Here is a 26,338-nt window from a genome sequence, read left to right as displayed (position 1 = left end):
TGCCCCAATTTATAATGTTTCTCCAGAAGTAAATGAAAGTCTCGCTCACAATGCATTGGAGAAAAATGTAGTTGCCATGTTGGCAATGCTGGAATCTTACTAAGTGATTTCTATCCCTGTCAATAATCCTTGAGTAATTTAACATCCTAAATTCATTTTGGACATTTGTCATGTAGGTGAGTGAGTGTCAAATGGTACTGAATCCATATGATGAAATTTTGTTTGTGACCATCTCAGATTTGGGATAAGGAGTAAAGTTGCCTAAAATAAAATTGCATTTTCTATTCTGGCTCAGTCTAGCTTTTTCATGGCCATATTTATTGCAGTAACTAGAAGCACAAATAAGCACAAATATGACTTATTTGTGGGGAGAGACAAGAGAAAATAGTTGATTAAAACCATTACTGAAAAGGAAATTCCCACAGAGTCCCAAAAAAGGCCATATAACTGGTTTTACTTTTAACATTTTATTCTGTGTAAAAAAGGCAAATTTAGTGAATTATTTTCATCTTGTACACAAAGTTATATCTTTAATGTTTTTCCCACATCCATGCTTGAAAATCTGCAGTCTGGTAAAAATGAAAGTAACATTAATTTTTTTTCAAAAGCATTTTTCACTGAGTTATTTACATTTCATTAGAGGCTTTAAAATGCTCCCATTTGACCACACATTACCAGGAAAATAAAAGATTAAATTTATACAGATATTGATCTATATATCAAATACATACAGAAATGATGTAAAAACCCTAATCATTTTTTTAAAAACTTCTGCCCTGAAAGAGTTTTCCCAAGCAGAAGTTGATGCTTTTTTCTTTTTTTATAAATGGCTGAGACCTTACTTAAATATGAAAATTAAAAAGAACAAATCAATTTAATCACAGTTTTAATCCCTTTCCAATAAAGGATTGTTTCCAAATATATTAGCACCAATAATACAAATATTGATGGGAGAAGGTGTTCACATCACATAAAAATGACAACAATAAAAACAAACAAACACTGAAACCCGTGTTAGCATCAATAGAACAAGAACTTGATAACTGCTCTTGCTTTCCTCAGATTCAGCAAGAAAATGCAAAACATGGATAAATGTCAGCCATAAAAATTTGAGCTGTAGAAGGAAGGAGCACTTACAATGTAACTCGCCTTGTGTGTGGTGCCTTATTTTTTTTTTTCAAAATCCCACCTTGTGCCAAATACTGAGCTTGTTAGCTGGCCCTTAGCATCAGTACAGGCTTCAACCACCTGGCTAACTCCCTATCCTAATATCCTCCTGACCTGTGTAATGTGTTCACAGTAAAATAAAGAGACTGTTCTTAAAATTAAATGCATGCATACCAAAGCAACTGATCCAGTACTAAGAAAGCCCACCACCACCACATCTGCTGTGTTAAAGAGGCCACAAAAAAGCATTGCTTAGTCTCAACACTGAATTAACAAAAAGGACAGGCAACTAAATTAGAACAAGGGCTCATTTGAGAAAGCTTCATGGCATTTACATTACAAGCTGCTTTACGAACAGAAGTGAGTTTCCATACTTCAAATTTCTGTCATACGCACACCCTTATATCAGGATGTATTATCCTGCCCCAGAGCGGAAATGAACAAAGCTATAAAGATTGGCAGTGCTGCAAACTTGACATAAATATGCAAACCTACCTTCAAAAACCTGAGGACTAGCAATTTAACACAAATTAAGATGGTCATGCTGCAGCATGAGTCCAAGTCTATTCGGTCTGGCAGGATACTTTGAGACTGGCTGAGGTTTACGTTCTGGATGAATGTGGCACAGATTAAGTGTGGCTATATATTTTCCAGGAGCTGCCATGTTCAACAGAGGTAGAAGGAGCATTGCCACATTTGATGTCAATAAAGGCCCCGTGCCTTTTGACAGTCACACAACTGGCAGAAATTTAATAGGTAAAGTTTTCTTGGCATAAAATGTGCAGTGAAGAGAAAAGCCGAACCTTATTAATTTCTGCCCATCAGGCAAGTGTTGAAGGTGCAATATTCTGTCAGGAAAAAAGGGGCCAACTCAACCTAAAAGGTGTGCTGTGATGGTTCTAGCTCAAGTTTGAATTTTATGATGAATAAAGCGCTCGACCTAGGTCCAAGCTTTCATGCTGGCTTACTTTTCATGAAAGGGGACACTAGTAACGCTCTTTCTCTTTTTCACATTGCAAAGAATTAGCTATGCAGGTGGTCCCCACTGAAATCAGAAGAAATACTTGTGCAATTGCTAAATAAGTCGTTTGAAGATAAACTCAGTAACAAACAGAAGTAGCATGTCCCGGCTCTTGAGCACTACAGCCTCACAGAGTTTACCATCTTTAGTATGTGTAGACAAGGTTAACATACTCTCACCTTAAAGAACTGCATGTTTTAATTGGAACCCTTTCTAAAATCAGTTTGCCTTTTGGGTCACTCTAACCCTAAACATGGTGGCATTGTGTAAGGGTCATCCTTGTTTTGGGAAGCACTGCCTTACAAGAAATATTGTCCCCAAGTCAAAATGTTACAGAAGAAAGAAGATAGGCAGTCCAATGGAAGAGATCTTAAGGTAACCTTGACTACACTTTTTGAAAACATTGGTTGTAATTAATGTATACTGCATGTGCGCCTTCTGCACTCCTTCAAGAGCAGCCCTCTTTGTGACATTATGAGCTGCTTTTCAAACTAAAAAGGTTTTTTTTTTAAATAGCTGCAATGCAGCATTGGTAGAAGGAAAAGGGCATTCTACCCAAGAGAAAAGGGTAGCCTAGCCAAGACCAGACCTCTCCTCACTCGTCTGAATCACAAACACAATCTTTTAAGAAACAAGTGTAATAGTCGCCTAAATTCACAAGTATTTGACACCTGATATTCAGTTTTTTAAAATATGTATACATGAAGCAGTTGTCAAAAATGGCCCAGCTATATGAAAAATGGCTAGAAACAGTTCATACATTCCTATACTATACAGAAAAAAATGTACTTCCAGTAGTTACTACAAAATTTTACACCATTATCCCCTCTTGCATAGAATGTGGTAAACCTTTGCATATCACCAATGGTATATACCCAACAATAGAGCAAGATAACTAAGAAAAGAATCAAAATTGCTGGTTTTCAAACTTTCTATGCGCTTTTTAAAATTCAAAACCTTTATATGCCAAAAATTGTTTCTGGGGCTTTGTAAGTTGCTAGTCAGAGTGCCCTAGCCTTAAAGGGTGTAGAGATTAATCTACAGGATCAATTTCTTCTAACTTCTACCTTAAAGAGTCAAGCATTTGAATGACACTGCTCTAAGGAGAACTTACTACGACCCAGAAGCAGTTACAGAACATAAGAAGTTAATTCCTGAGAGTTTAATTAATGAACCTTACTGGTAAAAGCAAAATTCTTTGACACACATCATCCTGTCACAACACTGCAGAGTGGAAACGTCAGCATGTTAAATTCTGTGAATGAAGCCATCAGTTAATAGCCACAGAGAGTTAACTCTCTTGGAAAAATCCTAGGTCATTTAGTATCATCGTCTCAGCAGTCACTACAAACTTTTGAAAACATTTTGCTTGGCAACAACACCAGCAGCCAAATCACAGAAAATATAATGCTGAAAGCACAGCCCAAGCCATCTTCAGGCAAGTTAGCTCAATTCATAACAAGATGAGATCTCCAACAGGGTGAGGGAAGAATGCTATGTCCCAAGCAGACTTCTGTCTTTCTCCTCTGCCATTACCTCTTCAGTAGCAAAATCTTCAACCAGACAGAAAGCAAAGTCCGCTAACATTTTAGTTTTTAAAAGGGCGATTTGAGTCTGTCTCCTTTTCTTGAACAAGACAAAAAGTCCCAAAATCATGTCATCTGATAACAACTCTAGTTGAATCTTTGCTTATCTTTTGCACGGGTATCTCAAGAACACAGAACTATTGTGTTTCCAGTCCATGAGGTGATGACCTCGAGAAGGATGGGAACAAAGCTGAATTATCCAGAACCTTAAGCATTCTCCCATCAGTTATGTTGCCACTCCCTGGAGATATTCTTCTCAGATTCTATCTTTCAACTTATTTTGATATGTATTCACCACTCTAAAATTTGAGTCTTGTGATGTAACTCTGGAAAAGACAGGGTGCGATTAGTGTAGCTTCAAAATCCAGAATCTTCCAGCTTGTACCAGAAGGTTCACTTGTTTGCAAACAGTTCTTTTGTGTTTTCTACCATACCACCTCACCTTCTTCAAATGGTTTCCTGCAATCCTGCTATAATTAAGCTTTCAATTTTTACCAAAAATTAGAATTTCATTTTTAAACAATGCACAATAAATCTGAACTTGAAAATATTACAAAAATTCTTTGAAAAGCTTCAAATACAACACAAAAGTGTTAACTTTAATAAATTGAAAAATCTTTTCCCCATTAAAATAGTTTCCTCATCCTCCAAAAATCCTTAATTGAAATCTTTTCTGCAATTAGCAAAGTGCCCTTAAGTAGAAGCCATTGAATTGTTATCATCAGAATGGGAAGTTCAATCAGACTCCTTTTTGTACCATTCTGCCCAGATTTGCATTTAGGGCTCTTGCTTGATGTAGTGGCTGGCCGACCCATTGCTTTCCTGATCAGATGCTCCTTGGAGGAAAGTGTACTCCTCTCCATCTAGCAACTCCTCCTTCAGCTGCAGTGAAGACACTAGACATAAAAAGGAGGTTAAAAAAACCAACACCAGTGAATGTTTGAAGACACATTTTCTTTCACTTCAGGCAATGCTCCAACATTGTTACTTCTGGGAGTAAAAAGACATGGGTGTTCCAAATTTTAATAATGAGAAGCAAATATTTAGATTGTGTGCCTATAATGCAATGCATTAAATTAATGGAGTGAACTGGAAAATTAGACCATGAAAATAAAATGTAGACATAGAGATTTTATTTTTAAAAAATTACCATGGTTAATATTTTCTAATTTGCTAAAAATGGATTTTGTATTGTAGAGTATAATCCTATACACGTCTACCCAAACGTCATTTTTTATTTAAACTGGGTTAATGATCAAGTAAGGCACATAAAATTGCCACTCCAATGTCTTTTTTCTTGTGTTCCTTCAAGTCATTTCTAACTTAAGTTGACTTAAGGTATCACAGGATTTTCTCAGAAAGGTTTGTTTAGATCTTGTTTGCCATAGCCTTTCTCTGATGTTGAGAGAGTGTGACTTACCCAAGGTCACTGAGTGAAATATACAGATATACCTCATTCAGCAAAGAAGAGATGTGCTTGGATAATACTTCAACAGAAAATTTAGTACCAGAGGCAGATACAATACAAAAAGCAGAGGTGTAGGTTCAGCAGTTCGACATGTTTCATCACACTTTTTATCCATAGCTTAAAACATTCACATATGCAAAGAAACAACTAGGCCAAGTAAACTTGAAGGTTTATCCCTAAAATTCACCCAATCATTTCATTTTCTTACAATTTCCATTCTGGTGGCCAAATTTAAAGACGTTTCCTTAACATGCTTGGGGGGGGGGGGGTTGTTTCATTATTCATTCATGATCTGTAAGGGATTCTGGAGGCTGGGGGCTGTTCACATTGCCTGTTGTAAGCAGGCACACACCTACAGTAAGACTGCCTACATTGGAATCCCATTCTTTCCTGGCTCCAAGTTTTATTGCAGACACGCTTCAACAATCTGAAATGCATGTCTGTCTCTCAGTCCCCTTCAACATTCTCCCAATGTCAATTCTGCTAAAAATTCTTCCAAGTAGTTAAAGGAAAAGGAAGAAATTTGGGGCTGGGTAATCATTAAAAAATGTGAAATGGAGCTTCTTTTTCAGCCACTTTGTTAACTGGGGTATGCTGATATTTTCTCTCTGGGGTGCAATAAAAGACTCTCGGTTCTCTCATAAGCATATTTTTTTCTCCCATCCTGTCACCTGTTCCAAAACAATATAATATCTTCCATTGGGCTACATAAAATTTTACTAGGTACAAATGAAGTTTCTCCTCACGTAGGCACAAAGTATATCATTTCAAGATAGGGCAAATGAAGTCTTATGGTTTGTTAGCACAGGAACATCTCTTCTGAACACAATGTCCCAGATGGACATGGAATTATATACATCACTAAACTGGTGCACCTACGGGCACAATTAAACGTAAGTATAGTTCTAGTTTCACCCCACCCCATCCCTCCCTTTTACACCGAAGAGGACCCAGTGCATAGAGCACACTGGTTCCACCCAGATCACCCTGACATATTAGAGTATGTGTACTTCATACTAAGGTAAAAAGTTAACTTTGAATGTTGGGTAGGGTGGCACCATTTTATTTTTGATATAGACTTCAACCTAGGGCTTTCTTCATAAGGGGTAAGAGTCATCTGGCCCCTCAGATGTTTCTGAACCTTAGTCCTAGCACTCTGCCAGTGGTGTTGGCACTGTACAGCATGTGGAGGCTTTGCATGATTTGCACCTCTGCAGTACTCTCCTTGGGACAGCAAAGGAGGTGGCACTAGGAATAAATACTGAAGAGATTATCTCTTTTTCCTAAAACCAACAGAACTCTACTGACCTTTCCATAATATGCTACTATAAAATAAAATAAAGATGCTTTAAAAAACCTCCTTTCACAGCATATTTTCCACAAAGCAATTCGCATTTTTCTGTGCTGTACATTGATTTTAGATTAGCTGAGAGAACCCCAAGATTAGGCCAAGTAATAATCCATTCAAGGACAATGTCAAGGTGTTTTCCATCATTGCCTTACAGCAGCTGTTCTCAAAGTGTGTTCCGTGGGGCCCTTGGGACTCTGCGAAGCATATTGAGAACTCTGCAGTTTCCTCCTCCTCCAAGCATTCTCTCCTCTTTCCTGCTCCTCCCCCTCCCCCTACCTCCAAAAGCCCTACCCCCTCCAAAAAAAGCCTTTCCCCCACCTTCATCACTGCCCAGATCCTTTCCACCTCACCTTGCTTAATTCCAAAATCCAATTTCCCTCCACTCAGGTGGTGGTTTGACTGTGCTTTTCCTACATGGCAGAAGGGAGCTGAACTGAATAACCCCTGGGGTTTCTGCTAATGTACTACTACTAATACAAAGACTGGGCGACCATTTGTTGGGGGTGCTTTGATTATGCTTTTTCTGCAGAAGGGGGTTGGACTGGAAGGCTCCTGGGACTGCTGCTATTATATTATATATTATATACAAACATTTCTTGGGGCTCCATGAGAAATTTTTGCTTCAAAAAGGGGCTCACAGCTGAAAATGTTTGAGAACCCTTGCCTTACAGAGATGGAATCCCTTGTCTGTGTTAAAATGCTCACCTGTACTGTTTCTAAAGGCATGGCAAAATGTTTATTTCTGTCTAACATTTGAGCTTCACGGGGAATGAGATTTCTGTATTATTTCATGGCACCAAGAGAAACCATTCAGTAAATCAAAACATGATCAATATGAACATTACATAGTTCTTTCAGGAAGGCATATAAAAACTTTGGATATTTGGAATCAGTAATTTTACATTCCAAAATGTCTATTTTGAGAATGGTGGTTCATATTTCTACTGATCACAACATTCATCCTATTTGGCAGAGTGTGAGCCTCTCCCCCATTCCTATAGGGATGAACGCTCCCCCCCCCCTTCTGCTCCCACCACAGGCATACAACAGCTGAGGAGGTGGGCTCTCAAGCACACCCCAATTCCCCTGATAAACTGTGTGGGTAAGCCTTGCCTTCAAGAAAGTGTGTGTGGGGGGAAGGGGGCAGCTAAATTTAGGTTGCACCATCTTCCCCAGTGTACCCAAGTGTTGTCAGTCCATCAGTGACTGGGAAGAGACACTGCTGCTGCTCCTAAGCTACTACTGCATAGCCAGTGAAGGAGCTGTAAGAAGGTATCCAATACCTCCTTCCACAATGTCCTCAAATTACATATATCATTACAGCTAAAGATTTAGACAACATACATAACCTAAAAGAATATAGCCACTAATGGTTACAGAAGTAAACTATCAAAATATGGTCTGTAATGGAAAATGTGTTATATCTGGTATAGAGAACACAAACCTAGTCTAGTCAGTTTTTAAAAAATAGCTCCTCTGCTCCTTAAAAATGTAATATAACACGTGACCATTGGCAGCTGCCTGAAAAGAAAATGTTGACATTAAGGGAGCAGAGCAGCAAAATTTAATATTGATGAAGTTTAATAAGAAGCACAAATAGTTACAAAGGAGTCTAATACAGTCTCAAATGACTGGTGATGAATAAAAATATTCTACAGCTATGGTTGGGAAGAAGGGGACATAGGAATGGTTTAAAGTGTAATTGTTGTATCCTTCTATGCTTGTATTACTTTGGATGACAAGATGGCAAGTTCAGCTGATCTTCGCTTTGATCCAGTATTGCAGCTTCCATTATTAATGTCAGTGTCAACGTCTTTTAAAAACAAAGAAGAGTCTGCTTTAACATCTCAAAAGTATATTCAGTTGCTACTTGGAACCTCACTAAAACATACAGGCCACTTGACTTCGGTCTTAGCATGGTTCTATATCATCTTCCTTGCTGATACACACTGTTCTGCTAAATAAAATTTTAGAAAAAGTTTAAGCATTAAAAAGTGACATACTACATTATACATATTCTACAAAATAAACCCTAATGCTTACTCAGTGCTATATTAAACTCTGAAACGCATATATATTTACTGTAGCTATCACAGATGAAAACAGATACTTTTTATTTTGTCAAAAACAGTATTGAAATACAGCATCCTGGCTAACTGTATAGATTATATATGTCTACTCTACAATAGGCTTTAAAGTCACAAATCACCTATATGGTATGGAGCCCCTGGCAGTGCAGTGGGTTAAACCCTTGTGCCAGCAGGACTGAAGACCAACAGGTTAGAGGTTCGAACCCGGGGAGAGCGTGGATGAGCTCCCTCTGTCAGCTCCAGCTGCCCATGCGGGAACATGAGAGAAGCCTCCCACAAGGATGGAAAAACATCAAAACATTCAGGTGTTCCCTGGGCAACGTCCTTGCAGACGGCCAATTCACTCACACCAGAAGTGACATGCAGTTTCTCAAGTCATTCCCGACATGGAAAAAAAAAACAAAAAACACCTATATGGTGAGATAAGGTGAAAGAGCTTCAAAGAAAATCAAACAGAGGTTCATCAACTTGAACTGTCAAGGCTTTTCTTTAAAAAAGACCCAACAGGAAACCTCAATGCAAGCCTCATATCCTAGCTGCCCCAAATTTTACTCCAAATCTAAGGCTGGCGGCAACTGGATATCAGGGCTACAATGGCTGGGAGAAATGTACCATATGCTTAACATGCCAAGTAATAATGAACACATCAACTGCAGTTGAAAGTATTTGGGCATGGCAACTGAGTTGTGGGCCAGGACTTCAATCTTTTTAGCATCCTATGCCATTTTTATCATTAATACCCCTCTTTGCTGATATACAGAAGAATTCCTGAAGGCAATTTTCCAAAAAAAGTATCCTGGTATTTATCTTCATCAGATCCATTTTAACTACTACTAATTTTCATAACTTCTACTTGTTATGGTACAAAGTAAAGATCCAATCTGTCAAACCTCAAGTTTGCCAAATTAGTCCAAAGCTATTCAAGTTACAAAACTCAGGAAACAAGATATTTGCTTTGAAATATCATCCATAAGAATTAAGTGCCTTTGCTCATGACAATGCTATTATTCTCATTTAAACCTTATTCCAAAGAAACTGTCAGAACATTTCAGTTAAGCTTATTTTGCCAAGAGCATCCCCCATTACATTCAAATTCAAAGCATTTTTAGAGAAGCTGAATCTGCAAGAGCAATCCCAACAGTGCAACTTGTGTACAGGATTTCTGAGTACACTAAATATGGTCACCCATTATGATGATTTAAGAGCTATGCTGCAATTCAGGCACCAAGCAGAATTTCAAAGTAATGCCAGCTCAAGATATGTACTTATTTTGGCTCTGCATCTTTGACATCTGTGTACTCAGACTTAACATGTGTTTTCTGAGGACACGATAAGGCAGCCTATATCTGATCAGTTCCCTGGTAGGATACTAGTTGGGAAACCTGTATGTGCCAGCTTGAGCATCTAAGAAAAAGGATTATTATTAATGCAAATGTAATAAACAAATGGATCTGGTAAGCATAGTGCTGTGAAACAACCAAGACTATCTCATAGAAATCAAGAGAGAAAACTTTGCTTTCCTTCTGGTAGTATGTGACAGCCTTAATATTAGGGAAGTCTTTTTTGCTGTCTGGAAAATACATAATTTTCCATCAAGTTAAGATTTGCAAAATTAAAGCTTTCCTGTGCCTTTCAAAGGGAGGACTTTCATCACTCAAAAGAAAGCACTGTTAGTATTAATCCCAAGGAATCTAGTGGTCTTCTTATATTGTTTCTGGTAAACATTAAAATATACAACTAAAATAGTATGTGGCACCTGCAAGCTGCATCTATTTTAATCTTGGGTACTCAGTCTATTATTGAGAACAGATATTGAAAGTGGGTCTTAGATTTTGATCAAAATAGTGACACTAAACTGCATAAACACTTTGAACATGGCAATTCAAAGAATTTATTGTGGTTCTCAACCTGTGGGTCCCCAGGTGTTTTAGCCTGCAACTCCCCGAAATACCAGCCAGGTTACCAACTGTTCGGATTTCTAGGAGTTGAAAGCCAAAACATCTGGGGACCCACAGGTTGAGAACCACTGCTCTAAGGGGTGGTTGACAGGAGTTAGAGACCATACATTTCATCTGTGTAAAATAAGTACTTTCTGGCCTTTTAACATGATTCAGTGGCATAAACATAGCTCTTCAGAATGATCAGAGATAGGTTTATTCCAAAATGAAGAAGCATATACAGTAAATATACAGTACAATGTAAACAATTCTATTTAAATCTGGTACCTTTGTGGTACCTGGTACATTAAAACATTTTCAGAAAAGCAAAAAGAAGCAGGTATATTTTGTTCAAGTTCTCACAAATCCAGGGCCCTTCCATACAGCCCTATATTGCAGAATATCAAGGCAGGAAATCCCACATTATCTGAGTGTAGACTCAGATAACCCAGCTCAAAGCAGATATTCTGGGATATAGGGCTGTGTGGAAGGGTCCCCAGTGGGAACAATACAGTAATTTCATCTACTACCGGAAATTTAGGGCAAGGTGAGGCCACTGTTTTCCCATAGTAAAGCACACTCATTAAAAATATACACTGAGAATTAGGTTGGAGTAGGGATGGCATATGTTTTCAAAGAAACCACTCTCCCTAGAAGGGCTGCCTTGAAGGCTCCACATTTGCAGTTCTGAAATGAAACATGTTTTACCATTCTTACCATTTGAAATACAAATAAAAATTAACAATTCCAGGGGAAAGGGGAAGATTTTACAAAGTGAATAATCACGGAATGCACCTGTAGAGATGTTGAATGGCAGAAAGATGGGGATGTGCAATGAGTTGGATTTAGCATCCTGACTACATTGAACAGTGTGCAGGCCTTTGGTATGGTTACTGGGGGGGACGGGACGGGACGGGACGGGACGGGGACAGCTAATCTCACTTTATGATGTGAGACTGCAGCCAGGGCTTGAATGCTCTCTCTTACCAGCAACTATAGTATGCATATGCTGCAATAGTTGCAACTACCCAAGAAAGAATAGTTGGGGGCGGGAAGAATAAACACACGAGGTTTCCTATTTTTGTCAGTCTGTTCCCCTGGCAGAAGTAGCTTTGAAGAACTCACACTTTCTTATTGGCTAGCAGCCACAACTAGCTAGTTGCTGTGTGGTGTAAACTGGCCTTTCGTGCTGTGTATCTGGACAGCTATTTAGGGTCTGATACATGTCATTAAGCCAGTGCAGACACCTTCCTCTGCTGGGTAATACTGGTGTTATCACCGATGTGATCCGCAACCCTATCCAGCCCTAGTCATGTCTATAGATGCCAAAAGACCTCAAGAACAGGGCAGAACCTGAACTATGTTATACCCAGAAAAAACTAATATTTAGACATATTTTACAACAGTTGGAATTCACAAAGAAGGGAAATCTAGGAATATTTTCTAGGTTTCAAGTCTCATCAGTTTACAGATTTTTCAGAAGGCGATGGCCATTATCCAAGGATAGTGAAAACATCTTAGAAAGGAAAAAAGTGCCTAGTATAGTTTTATTTGGTGCTATTCTTTATACAGAAAGCAATCCATTCAACAGTTTTTCATACACAAGAAGTGTTCTAATATAAACAAAACAAAATGCAGGGATTTCTGCTGATAGTTGTATTAATTTAAAGAGGCATTGTTGTTGGTGCCTTCATGTTGTTTTAACCTAGGGTTACCATAAGGCTGAGAGAATGTGACATACCTAAGGTCAACCAGGAGTTTCAATGGCTGAGTAGGGAGCCATAGGCCGACACTCAAACCATTACACCATGCTGGCTCTTAATTTTATTTTATTCAATTCAGTGGGAATAAGTATATGTACACATATTAATACTTTTACAGTACAGTGTAACATCCAATTATTAAATCTGATAGGAGAGATTTCTATTCAACTTTTACAGGTTATATCAATCTTAATATATATATATAATTAAATTATTCTTACAGCTTTGATATTTTTCTGCTGTTCAGTTTGTCAGTATGGCTATCAGAGATAAACACAAAATCAAATTACAAGTTATTGCAGGGAATATATTTCTTACCTATTTTCAGATTTTTAAAATTTACTAAAAATGTGGATAAATATATACTAAGCTTCAATATTTTAAAAATTATTTAAAAAGCACTTTCCTGCTAGTGAGGAGGACTCCAATAATTAATCTTCTATTTGTATATCATTACAGAAAAAGCTAATAGTAAATGAAAACTTTTCACTAAAAGCATCTCTTTTTGTTTTCAAAGGAATTTGCTATATTCTGAAGCAGCAAAAAAGGGTCTGAATATTTATGATTAATTCAATGAGATGGGCTCATGGGCTGATGCGAGGTTCAGAGGAAATGAATGTTCTTTTTGTTTTAAAAAAATGAAAAGTGAGCGTGGCAGTGAGTCGGCATGTTTCATGCCTCACCATGCTTGTTCCTCTTTCAGTTTTGCCCTCCATCATATGATTATTTATTCCCATGACCAATTACCTGTTTTGAGGTTGGGACTGAACTCTCTGCTAGTCCTGGGAGGCTGGCAGGCCTCCGGGGCTGGCTGTGCTGGAAGGGTTCGATACTGAGGAGGAGTCAACTCTTCATCACCAGAGAAGCTCCTCCGTACCGCACCTGTCATGGGGACGCTGGACAAACTGACAGGCTTCTTCCCAACTGGTATCTTCCTCTCTAAATATCAAGTCAAACTAAAGTAAAACACTTAGATCAAAGTGCATTAAGGAACTCAAAACTCACTGAAAAAGGCTTTTCCTTCATGCTCCTCTGACTCATGGACACTTCTGTGTGTGTCCAGAACGTTACTAATTAATATCAAGGGAATTTACTCTTTGAAAACAAGGTTGGTGACTGATGGCTCTGTCACAGGACCCCGTGAAACATCCTTCTACTACAACATGTTTTGAGCAAACACCTTAATTTACAACTCTCATACAAATTATTAATACATTTATAGATATGATTAGCTATCACAAATAAGATTATTTACTAAACAGAATGTTTTGTGTCCCCACCGTCCAATCTGACTCAGAAGGCAGGACTGATAATGTCATTGATTTTGGAAGCAAACATTTTCTAGACCTAAAAGAGTATATAAATGAAAATATTCAGCAGCAACTCTAACACGGGATTATAGTAATAAAAAAGAGCAACTCTGTGTGCATTCCTTCATTGATCTGTTTATCTGTAGAAAATGGCTTGGGGAACAGTAGTGATCAAAAATACCATCCATAAACTCAGTCAGGAGGTGGGGAAACATCCAGTGATTGATGGAGAACTGAATTGAGAAATACACTTCATTGTGGAGTATATTTCTTGCTTGTGCATAAAGAGCTCACAAACAGAATCTTCTGTTCAGGTCAATTACTTTCTACACAAGAAAAGTATAAACTGCAAGGACAAGTACTATGAGTACCCCTGCATTCAACAAAGTATGATGAGAAATGTCTGAAGAGAGCTCTAGTCTTTAAAGAGTAGGACAGACTCGGCCTACAAAATGCCTCCTCATAATTTATGTGATAGGTCAAGTTCTGCCTTCTGAGCATTTGAACATGATATGGCAAAAAAAAAGAAAAGAAAAGAAAAGAAAAGAAAAGCCTTCCAGCTCTTGAAAGTTCCTCCCGTATTTGGTAAAAATGATGGTTCTTGCCTAATAGTAGCATTCCAACACAGAATGTTCTCACTGTCTACTTGGATTGATTAAAAAAAGAATTTTGTTAATTCTTGTGAAGACATCATTGCCATCTTTGACAGATAGTAATTTTTGGCTTTGGGTCAGATTCACATATGATATTACTTACATTATAAAATGCTCTGCACTTAATACAACTGTTCCAACATAGCATCAGAACATTTCAGTGTAAACTGAAAATGCTGAACTTAACAAAAGTACGTACACATCAAGTACGATTTATGCTGTAGTTTCTTGATATAGTACACTAAAGCATCATACTTTATAGAAATCCTGAACAGATCACTCGTCATCTAATTCAGTTTATTACAGACATTAATCAACCAATCTTCTGTCAAAGCAACATTAGAGAGCGTGGTTATTAGAATTATCAATTGTTTCTGATGAGCTAGGGAACAAGAAGATACAAGAAGTCATAATCCAGATTGTGTATTATTGCGATATGAGCAGTGAGAAAGGTAGGTTGCCTATAACTGATATTCCTCAAGTAGTCATCTATGGATTTACATATACAGCTCAACAAAGCATCCTTTGAAACCTTTTAGGTATCTGGGAGTTGGTAGTCACCCTGGCCCTTACTTGCATTCTTAATGCACCACCTCCTCATTTTACTACCAGTCAATACAGTTGTAGCAAAGAGCATACAACAAAAGTGTCACCCAGGAAGACCAGGCAAGTTGCGTGAATACACAAATTACTCGTCAAACCACATCATTTACAAGTAAGTAACCTGCTCCTTTTTTAGTCTCTGTGCTTCACACATACAGGTGAAGAGTGTACTCAGTTGGTGTCTGACTCTTTGGTACAAATTGATCTCCTTGCACAAAAAGCAAAAATGTTTGGTTTCCAAATATATATTTTTTTCCATCGGTAAGGTGCCAGAAGCTTTTCTAATTCCAAAATCCAAGAATTCCTTGCCAAAGAAATAGTCATTAATGGGCATGGGAATTAATTTCACAGGTTATGCCCATATATACAAAAACATCTTAGAAGCCTATAAAAAGCCACAAAAACTAGCATTTGGCATCTTTTTTACAAAGTTGGAATTAAAAACAATATTATGCCAGCAACTGAAAAAGAACCAAAGCAGATGAACCTCATTTCTCTTCTAACCTCAGTTGTGATGCCATTGGTTTCCACCAGATTACTCTGAAGTTGTAGAGTACAAAATGATGAAGCCATCCACAACTGGAACTGTATTTGATCACTCAGAGACTATAACATATTCCTTCAGTTTACAAGTTACACATTGTCTGCACTCTTATGGTTGCCAATATCCTTGGCAAACTTTGTCCAATATTATCCAGTATTTAATTTCTAGAATGAAGCATACTAAGTCTTAATATGTAAGACACTAGCAACAATTATAGTGAAGTATGTGAATTTCAAGTAGGGTTATCTAAGGCGCTCTTTGCATATCACTCCTCAGTAGCTCATATTCTGTAACATCTACAAAGTAGCAGTAAATGCTGATGAAGCATAAGGGAAAATCATTATCTTTCTTCCTCAGTAAAAAAGTACAATATATTGCAGTTAAAGGCCATGGTTCCATATTGGATTTGGTGTACATGCTCAGATAGAACCTTTTTCTCTATGTCTTCCTGCTCCCATACAAGACAGGTTCCTGGTGCCTGTGCATTCTCCATGATAATTTAGTGACAAAGGGAGAGCACATGTGAATGGGAACAATCTACCCACAGTTCTGCAGATAAACATGAGCAAGGTCTCCATTGCCCTCTCCTTGTCACTAAATGCCTGCCCCAGCCTTCCAGGGACACAAAATATTGTGATGCTGCCTTGTGCAATGACGGGGATGCAGAGGCACTGCACAAGCAGATACAGAATAGTTCTTCCCACAAAGAACTTAAAAGCACACTTATTCCAAACATCACAGGTTATGTGAACGTGTCTCTTGTAATATTGTATTTAAGCCAATATAATCTACACTCTTTTTGTTTTAATATACACAAGCTAGAGATTTTCTAGACCTTCATTCAATGTGTCTAATGACAATGCTAGTAAAAACTGGTGTGTTCATGCGGCTATTATTGCCAGCTTTGCATCTGGCTTTCTGTTTTGAATGCCTATTCTCAAAAGTTAAGAAATGTTTAATAAATTCAGAATCAACTTGGCTTGGTCCACAGATCTATACAGATTTGTTAAGGATGAAGCTCCATTTAACATATCCTTTAGACTTCTCAGTTTGCTCATGACTAGACTAGCAACCAAAATGAGCAATTGGAAATCGCTTAATGGCTGCCCTCCTGGCACTAGTCACTCTCAGTTCAAAGGCCAAGGTCTTGCACACTTTTAGTATAATTTAAATTGTTTCATTAGATATTAGTTTCATTAGAATTGTTTCATTAAATATCACAATTCTTAAAAGAGCAACCGGTGGCGCAACGGGTTAAACCCTTGTGCCAGCTGAACTTGCTGGCTGAGAGGTTGGCAGTTTGACTCCAGGGAGTGGGGTGAGCTCTCATCTATCAGCTCCAGCTCCCATGTGGATACATGAGAGAAGCCTCCCACAAGATAGTCAAACATTATACATTTGGGCATCCCCTGGGCAATGACCTTGCAGATGGCCAATTCTCTCACACCAGAAGTGACTTGAAGTTTCTGAAGTAGCTCCTCACACACACAAACAATTCTCAAAAGGCACTGTGGTTTTAAGTTCTCATGGTGCACAACTGTTAATAAGTCCTCTACCTACCAAGCCAATAGTGAGAGAGAAGGCTCTGCACTTGCAAAATTATTGACTGCACTATAAATCACATGACAAGCCTTCATTGATATATCTTTATGCATTTAATATTGTGTGCCTCTTTAACTGCAACAAAAATATTATTCCTTGAGATTCAATTTCAGTATTAAATAAAGCAATATATGTATAAAGAAGGCCAAAGAGTAGCAGCCAGCAACTAAGCTGCAAATTCATGCTAGCTCTTCGGCGTTACACAGAAAAGGCTAAGGAAAAGAACAATGGATTGTAACAGAACTGACAGACCAGTGTAGGCATAGAAACTTTCCCCTCAAGACAGAGTTTCCATGCCTACACTGGCCTGTCAGTTCTATTATAATCCATTGTTCTTTTACTTAGCCTTTTCTGTATAACACTGAAGAGGTAGCATGAATTTGCAGTTATCAGAGTCAGGGAACACAATGAAATATATCATCTAAGTTATTGTGTTGAAGAAGATACTATTATGTCAGACTATTCCCACCCTCTTCATTCTGGATATAAAAATATTTGTATGAAAGCATCTAATCAACAAAATACTAAGTAGAAAACTTCACACAGTTTACTAAAATCTTTTAGACTACCACATATTGCACTTTAAAATGCATTTGTCAGTTTATAAAAAGTTCTCCTTATTCTTTTATGTATTTTTAAACTTGAAAACATTTCACTAAAAAGCATGAGTCAAAAGAAAATGCCAAAAGTCTAATATGATTATAAAAGCATGTATATTTGTTACCTACTTTTCTTGTGTCCTTTATACTGTTGTGATTTAGATTTTTTCTTCTGCTTTGATGAACCTGATTGGTTATCCCTTGATGCTGAAATATAAGTATTAAAAATTTAGATTAACACCACTTTTTAGGATACAATATACTTCAAAATGATTTTATTTATGAAATACACTACTTCACCATATAACTCCAAACAAGACCACAGATATAACAAAAACATTTATAAATGACATGCCTTGAGTTTTAGAATTTCTCTAAGAAATTATTTACATTATGTCAACTGAAACTGCAGGTTCCCATTGTTTTTAATTAGACATAATTAGGTTCTGAGTTTGATGACATTAATCTCTAACCCAGTGGTTCTCAACCTATGAGTCCCCAGATGTTTTGGCCTTCGACTCCCAGAAATCCTAACAACTGGTAAACTGGATGGGATTTCTGGGAGTTGTAAGCCAAAAGACCTGGTGGCCCACAGGTTGAGAACCACTGCTCTAACCTAAAAAGGTGTCAAGTTGGGGAGGGGAACTTTTCAAATTAAAATTACCTCTGTCATGCCCAACCAGTCAAAAATAAAAGAAAGCTTTTATATAGAGAAAAATTGTTATATCTGTACTGCCGATTGGGAATCTGCTATATCCGACCAAGCTAAACGATTTAAATACTTTTTTTCATGAAAACATAACTGTGGGTACGTAACAGATTTTTTTCTGCTTGGCTTAGAACATATCTTTTTTTACTAGAACACTATAATGTTGAGAGCATCCCCAGAATATGAGAAGAGGAACAGGAAATACAAATCAGGAATCAGAACACAACACTTATACAGAAATAAAACAGAAGAAATTTAAAGACAGATGACGGCAGAAGAGTAAACTAGAAAATGCGCATGTAAGGGAAGAGGAAGGAGTGAGAAAGGGAGTAGTAAAGAAGTCAGTATGTATAAACACTTTGAAATATGGTTGACTACAGACAAGACAATTTAGGCACATCATCTGGAATATTAAATAAATGTTGGATGTGTGTATATGTCAGATGGGACTCTAACAAGTGAATGAAACTCTAAAAATAGAAACAAACAATGCTAAAAGAGCGAGAAATCTCACCATAGGGAATCACTTATATTTTCGTTACACAGAGGCTACTTACTTTGTGAGGCAGGAGGCTGTAGTTGGTAACCAGTTAGTTGACACCACCCTACAGGATAGAGATCAGGAGATTCACAATCCACCCACTGATCATATTCATCTTCCCAGCCATCAAAATGTATCCTCAACAGACGGTGGATAATGCGAGTTACAGTGGCCACACATACTAGACGAGGTTCCATGAGATCCACAGCTTCCAGTTTCATGGCAACATGAAATCCATGGTTTGGAACATCCTGGAATGAGATACCAAGATGGCCATGTTACATTGTACATGAAAATCAAAGTTTTGCTTTGGCACTTAAACATTTAAATATTTTATGCCCTGCAGTAATGCTGGCCCTCTAGCTTACTCAATTCTCTTTGTCTGGTGAGAACTCTAGCCCTGCCAATCCCTGGTAACAGTAACACAAAATCCAGCAAAGCACCGAGTTAATCTGTATTTAGGATTTCCTCAAATCTGTTACCCATGTCCTTTTTCCCAATATGGAATGAATCAGATGTTTGAAGGAGACGTTAATCTAGAAATGCACTGAGTCATGCTTTACTTTTTGTGGGCAAGGGCAAGTCTCTGTTCATGACAAGTCTTGAAAACCAGTCTCTCCTTCAATTATCTCCAAAATATTTATTCTACTACCTTTAATTCCATATTCCCAGCTTCGATAGGTCTACCTTAATGTACTACCTGTACCATATCCCCAAATCGCAATGTATTTCAAAACTTATCTATGTATTTCAAAATGGGACAATCTGTACTAGGTTTTTAAAACACTTTTCTGTAAAATTAACTAAATATTTGAAAAATAAGTCTGAAAACCATGTGTCTGCAAGACCTGAACAAGACTGTTGATAATAGGTGATGTAAAGGTCTCTCACTCATGAAATTGCCATAAATCGTTATCTACATAACTTGAAGGCAGTTAACAACAATGACTTGGCCACGGTAGTCCACACTCTGGCTACATCCCGCATAGACTACTGCAATGTGCTCTATGAGGGGTTGCCTTTGAAAACTGTTTGGAAGCTTCAAATGGTCCAGTGGGCGTCAGCCAGGCTACTTACAGGAGTGGCGCTGAGGGAGCACATAACTCTGCTGTTGCACCAGCTCCACTGGCTCTCAATTTGTTACCGGGCACAATTCAAAGTGCTGGTTCTAGCCCATAAAGTCCTAAAAGGTTCCAGCCCTACTTACCTATTCGAACATGTCTCCCTTTACAAACCTTCCAGGAATTTAAGATCATCTGGGGAGGCCCTGCTCTCAGTCCCGCCTGCCTCACAGGCATGCTTGACGGGGATGAAAGACAGGACACTCGACTGTGGAACTCCCTTCCTGGGGATATTAGATTGGCCCCTTCCTTCCTGACCTTTCCTTCTTCGAGCAAGCCTTTGGAACCTCATTGTAACCAGATAACTCAGTATTGTGGACAAATATGGAATGATTTAATGATGCAAATGGACATGGATTTAACCCAGAAGTCATTGATTTTTATAGTTTTAAGCTGTTTTATTATGAATTTTATTATGTGATTGAATCTGTTTTAAATGATGTATTTATGTGTGTTCGGCATCTAATGTTGCCAGTTTGTATGCCACCCTGAGTTGCCTTCGGGCTGAAAAGGGCGGGATAAAAGTGTAGTAAATAATAAATAATATGTAAAATAAAACTTGCAGAAACTACATGCCTGAATTTAGGTTCTGTATATCTTCAAAACAAAACAAAACAAACAAACAAATGAAACAGAAGGACAAAATGGCACAACCATTACATTCAACCCATGGCATTTCTGATCCCAACAAATGTATGCATATAGCATTCAAGTGGCCTTATTCTTGTTCCAGAGGGAACACATTGGAACACTAGGATATCATCAATCTTTTCTCAATCACAATGACAATACAGTCTTAAAGCTGCAAACCAAATTTATTAAAAATAATTGCCACTATTAAGAGCTTTTCTAGTACTAATCAATATACTGTCTGTAAGTGAAAACATTTTCTAGATCTTTGGGGTCAGCTAAATCATTATGAATACAAAGCACATGCTCACAAGTCATTGCAATCTATATGCCTACTTACCTTGTTAAAGAGCTTCACAGGAGCTGCTATTGAACCCGTTTCCCTGAGGTAGTCAAACCATTTGAAAGGTAGTTTTGCATAACCTGCAATATATTTTTTCAATGTAACTAATAACATTTCAAAAACATTGTCCTGATCAATCAATATGAATATATAAACACATACATGCTCTAACTACTGCAATGTAGGTGAGATGAATATTTCCTCAAATAAATGAGAAATTAAAAAAATATTTCTTACTATGTTTATATAGCTGCCACAAAATCTAGGTTCATCACTTTGTCACTGATGTACAATCCCTTCATGGAAATAGTATATGCAAAAGGACTACAAATTCCCATAGATCAAGAAAGGAAGATAATTCACTTAGGTAACAAAATGGAGGGAAGGATACTAGAGACAAAGTTGAAGTACTTTGGCCACATCATGAGGAGACAGCAAAGCCTAGAGAAGACAATTATGCTGGGGAAAGTGGAAGGCAAAAGGAAGAGGGGCCGACCAAGAGCAAGATGGATGGATGGCATCCTTGAAGTGACTGGACTGACCTTGAAGGAGCTGGGGGTGGTGACGGCCGACAGGGAGCTCTGGCGTGGGCTGGTCCATGAGGTCACGAAGAGTCGGAGACTGAACGAATGAACAACAAACAAAATGTTGCTGGTAGAGATACTGTTTATCTAAAAAAGAGAAGTGGGGAAAAAGTTTCACATCCAGTGCTTCTCTCTTATTATAATCAGTAAGTATTCTCTAGAAGGTATGGGCAAGTGTGGAAGGTTAGGGAGCCACATTAGTCCATCTTAGAGGACTACAACCATTCCCACAAAAAAGTGTCTTTAGGAAGCAGGGAGCATTTTTACCATATGTTGGACTTTTAAAAAAGGCTTCTTTGGGGCATGAACTGGATCAGGGGAGCTACTCTGAGAGCATTTCAGGTCAAAATGCTTCTATGATTTTTTTTCTTTTTGCAAAAATTGCCTTTAATCCCAGGAAACTTCCAAATATAGTGGAAATGTCTTCACTTTGAGAAGCATAGAAGCAAGATACCAAGGCAACAGAGCTTTTTAATAGCTAAGCCCAACAGATACTCTTCATGGGTTTATCTAATCCCTTTCTTAAAATCCTCTCTAACCTAATGGTCATCAACACATCTTGAAGTACCAAGTATTTCCCCCATTCAGTTTCAGTAGATGACCCTGAGCCCAGTTAATTGCAGGTATAAGTTACAAGAAGGAATCATCTCATAAGGCAGAAGACGAAGAAGATGAATGGGTTGCTTTCTTCAAGTGATCATCTGTGAAATTCGCACATATGGGTCTTCTTGTGCATGCGCAAACAGTTTCTGAGCTCTCTAGACATTGGAAATAGAAATATTTCGGCAGTAGCCCCATTAACTTTCCCCTTGTAGCATATGGCCAGTGGGAGGGATGAATGCCTTAGTTCCTTAGCCAAAATAGAGGCCATAGAAACCGAGGCATGATAACTGCAGGGAAGGTGAGCGGGGATGTGTGAATTTCACAGATGACAACTTGAAGAAACACGGTTACTGGTAAGCAACCCGTTCTTCTTCTTTGTGGTCAGTGTGAAATGAACACATATGGGTGATTGGCAGGCTACCAACCTGGAGGTGGGATAATGCCACACAGGAAAACAGACCACTCTGCCAAAGGTTGCATCTCAGTGGGATGCGACGTAGAGCTTGTAGTGGGACACAAAGGTCAATGGAGTTGACCAGGTTGCTGCTGTACAAATAACTTCCAATAATACTCCATGCAGGAAGGCTTTGGAAGTGATAACAGAACAAATGGAGTGGCCCTTGATTGAAACGGGATGATCCCAGCCTGCTATGTGTAAGTCAGTCTGATGGTGGTAGTGATCCAGGCTGATAGCTGCTAAGACAAAAGTAGGAGTCCCAGTGTGTCTCGAATGTACTTGAGAAAGAGCCTTGGGGATTTCCTTTGTGCCCTTGTTCTGAGAACAAAGAAGGTGAGGGCTCTTCTGACATCGAAGGTATGCAGGAATTTCTCCAACGGAGTGGTTGGGTTCTTAAAGAAGCCTCATAGAATTAAGTTTTGGGACATACGAAACCAGGAAACCGCTTTGGGAAGAAAAGTGATGTCTGTATGGAGAATGACCTTATTTTTATAAAATCAAAAATAGGGTTCATTTGCCTGAAGGGCACATAATTCAAGGTCCAAAGTCAATGCTATGAGGAATGGCATCTTCAAAGAAAGGTAAGAGAGGTCTATCCAGGCCAATGGCTCAAAAGGCGGATGGAAAAGTTGAGACAGAACGAGCTCAAGGCTCCATGCTGGGACTGGAGGAGTCGCTAGCGGATGGACATTCCCATTTCACAAGTGGGTCGGCAAACCAAGAGGGGAGTCCTGCTTTCCTTCTGTACCAGGAAATGGCTGCCAGGTAGCATTTTGGTGATGCCATGTCAACACCTTGTTGGGAAAGTTCCTTGTCACTTATGGAACTATCTTCCCAGTGACATCAGATTGGCCCACTTCCTCCTGTCTTTTAGAAAGAATCGCAAAATCTGGTTATGGAACCAAGCGTTCGAACAGTTGAAACAGCAATTGAGAATAAGACTCAAGTGATATGAATGATAATGGACCGACCCAGACTCTAGTTTTAAACCTGTGTGATTTTAAACAAATTTCTTATTAATGTAATGTTTTTAATGAATTGTTTTAAATATTTTCTATTTACGACTATGGTTGGCATTTGAATGAATACCTGTTGTGAAGTAGCCTTGAGTCCCCCCACCCCTGGGGGTGAGAAGGATGGGGTACAAATATGCAAAATAAATAAATAAATAATAAAGATAGTCTAGGAGGTCTATTACTGCAGAGATTGGAGCTGAAGTGGGGTTTGCATGAGACGGGCATACAAAAACGGAGCCTGTTATATTTGTAAGCTTGCTTGGGAAGCGTCCAGGATCACTTTCACTGGAGCTGAGAGATTACAAATGGTTGTACCCACCAAGGTGTCACCAAGGTGAGAGGGAGCAGATGTCTGGGTGCCGAATGTGACCATCCTGAAAGGTGAGGAGGTTGGGCCTCTGTTGTAGATGCTGGTAGTTGTGTTCTGATGCACTGAGCAGCAGGGCGAACCAGGGTTAGTGAAGGTACCAGGGAACTACAAAGATGCAGTTTGCCTCATCTGTTAGGATTTTCGCCACAGATCAGGTGATCAAGGGTATTGGGGAAAATGTGTACAGGAAGTCCCCCAACCAGTTGATGACAAATGCATCTCAAAGACATCCAGAGAATGCTCCAGACTGAAGGTAGGCACAGAATTGGGGGTACTGAGGAGACACTAAGCGATCTATGTCTGGGTGTTCCCACTATTGGAATAGGGGATGCAGCTCTTACTGGTTCAAGCACCACTTGTGGCATGTGGTGGCTGTCCTGTTGAGAGTATCCCCCAAGGAGTTCTCATCCCCAGGCAGATGGAGTGCTGTCAGGTGGATCCCTCTTGGGATACACCAGTCCTGTATCTGAAGGGTGAGGTGGACTGGCTACAGGAGTGCGTTCCTTCCTACTTGTGTATATAAAACTTCAGCGTAGTATTGTCAGTGAAACATTGCACTACTTGAACTGTTAATGGGGTTTGATTGCCCTTAGCACTGTCTGCACCACTAAAAGTTCCAAAAGATTGATGTACTGGTCTTTCTCTGCTGCTGACCAAAGACCGTGGACCACCAGGTTGCCTGTGTGGGCTCCCCAGTCATTCAGAGACGAGTTTGTTGTCAGATAAAGGGATGGGTGGGGCTGGTGAAAAGGTAGGCCAAGGCAGACATTGAGTTGCTTTGTCCACCATAGAAGGGAGTGGATGATGGCATGTAGAAACTGAAGCCGCATCCGTGGGCTTCAGTGGAAATGGGATTGTACAGGCTCAGGAACCACGGCTTAAGTGGTCGCATCTGCAGACGAGCAAAAGGGTGTCACTGCAGTGGTGGATGCCATGTGTCCCAGGATGGACTGGACATCTCTCACCCGAACAAACGGAACGATGGCTCGTAGAATTGCTGACTGGAAACAGTCCTCTGTGAAGTACTTCCTCTGCAGCGTCTCCATCAGTGTCTGACAGCTTGCCCTCACAACCTGTACACTTCTTAAAAGAAGTTGTAGTCACCATTAAGAGAAATGGTCACTAGCCTGATCCAGATGTCAGATATATTGTCTAAGCAGTCTGCGTCAGTAACAAATAGCAAAAAGATCCAGGAAATCATGAGGCAAAGGGAGAAGTCAGGGAAGTTTGAGTCAAATCAAGTAGTCAAACAGTCCAAAGGAGTGATCCAAAGAATAGTCATTACAAGTACAAGCCAAGCCAAAACAGATCCAAAAACTGACAAAAAGGGAGCGAATCACTAGAGAGGTTCCTATGCTACTGCTATTGCAGTGGACAAAAGAAACTAAGGCGTTCGCCCCTCCGAGTGGCTAAATGCTACAAGGAGAGTGTGGGTGGGGGTACTGCCAAAATGTTTTCGTTTTCAGCATCTAGAGAGTTCCGAAACTGTCTGCACATTAGCAAGAAGACCCATATGTGCGCATTTCAGAGACCACAAAGAAGAATTATGGTTACTAAGGTAACCTAGGCTACTCTAGAAAAAGGCAGACATCTGAGTTGAGATCTCATATAAAGAAAAGAACAGTGAAGATACTAAGGCACTTTACAGCCTTTCTGCAAGCCATATAGTGATTCTACCACCCCCTTTACTCTACACTAACTAAAAGGTTCCTGAAGAAAACAAAACAGAGATAGCATATGGTTCAGACAAATCCAGCCAGCCAAGTATCCAGTCATGCAAGGATTAATGTAATACCATAAATTATGAAAGCGACATGGAAGAAAGCATATGATAGTTACAAGCAATCTTAAGAAAAAATACTTGACAATTTCATTCCATGATGCTTGCCAAACAGAAGTACCTCGGGGTGGAGTTAATTCTATCATGTTAATTTCACAGAAACCAACAGGGAATATAGAGGGGGAGGAGGCATGAAAGCAAAACCAGTCAGATCCATCTGCTGCCTCCGAACCATCAATTCCAATCATGAGATAGCCATCGGCTAACACCTAAATAAAAAGCAACAAAATTTAAGTTAAATACAAATAAATGCAAGATATGATACAAAAGAAACTGAAGAGTAATTAGCCAAAGTTCAACAGGAATGTACGTGCAAAGATGTAATTTTCATAGGGCAGCAAGGAATTCATTGGCAGACAACAAAACTACCCAAAACATTTATAAAAGGATATATAAAACCAAAAGCGGTCCTGTTGGGCCATAAGAATGA

General features: G+C 38.9%; 1 protein-coding gene across 4 annotated transcripts in view; it reads right to left on the bottom strand.

The window, feature by feature from the left end:
* Positions 1-451: 451 nt before the first annotated feature.
* The window catches only part of MBTD1 (mbt domain containing 1), a 59,909-nt gene continuing 34,022 nt past the window's right edge, over positions 452-26,338 (bottom strand). For 2 of the 4 annotated variants that reach the window (XM_060764816.2, XM_060764817.2), the window contains 6 exons: positions 25,970-26,117; positions 21,036-21,118; positions 18,961-19,195; positions 17,824-17,901; positions 13,131-13,322; positions 452-4,670 (listed from right to left, as the gene is read on the bottom strand). In XM_060764816.2, coding sequence (XP_060620799.2) covers positions 4,552-4,670; positions 13,131-13,322; positions 17,824-17,901; positions 18,961-19,195; positions 21,036-21,118; positions 25,970-26,117 — 855 coding nt within the window. In that variant the 3' untranslated portion in view covers positions 452-4,551. The remainder of the gene's footprint in view (positions 4,671-13,130; positions 13,323-17,823; positions 17,902-18,960; positions 19,196-21,035; positions 21,119-25,969; positions 26,118-26,338) is intronic. The other 2 variants (XM_067463769.1, XM_060764819.2) reach the window with 1 other exon arrangement.

Source organism: Anolis sagrei, chromosome 2, assembly GCF_037176765.1.
Source record: "Anolis sagrei isolate rAnoSag1 chromosome 2, rAnoSag1.mat, whole genome shotgun sequence".
NCBI classification, from domain to species: domain Eukaryota; kingdom Metazoa; phylum Chordata; class Lepidosauria; order Squamata; family Dactyloidae; genus Anolis; species Anolis sagrei.
The sequence above is the reverse complement of the archived record's forward strand: the minus strand, read 5'-3'. Positions and strand labels throughout refer to the sequence as shown.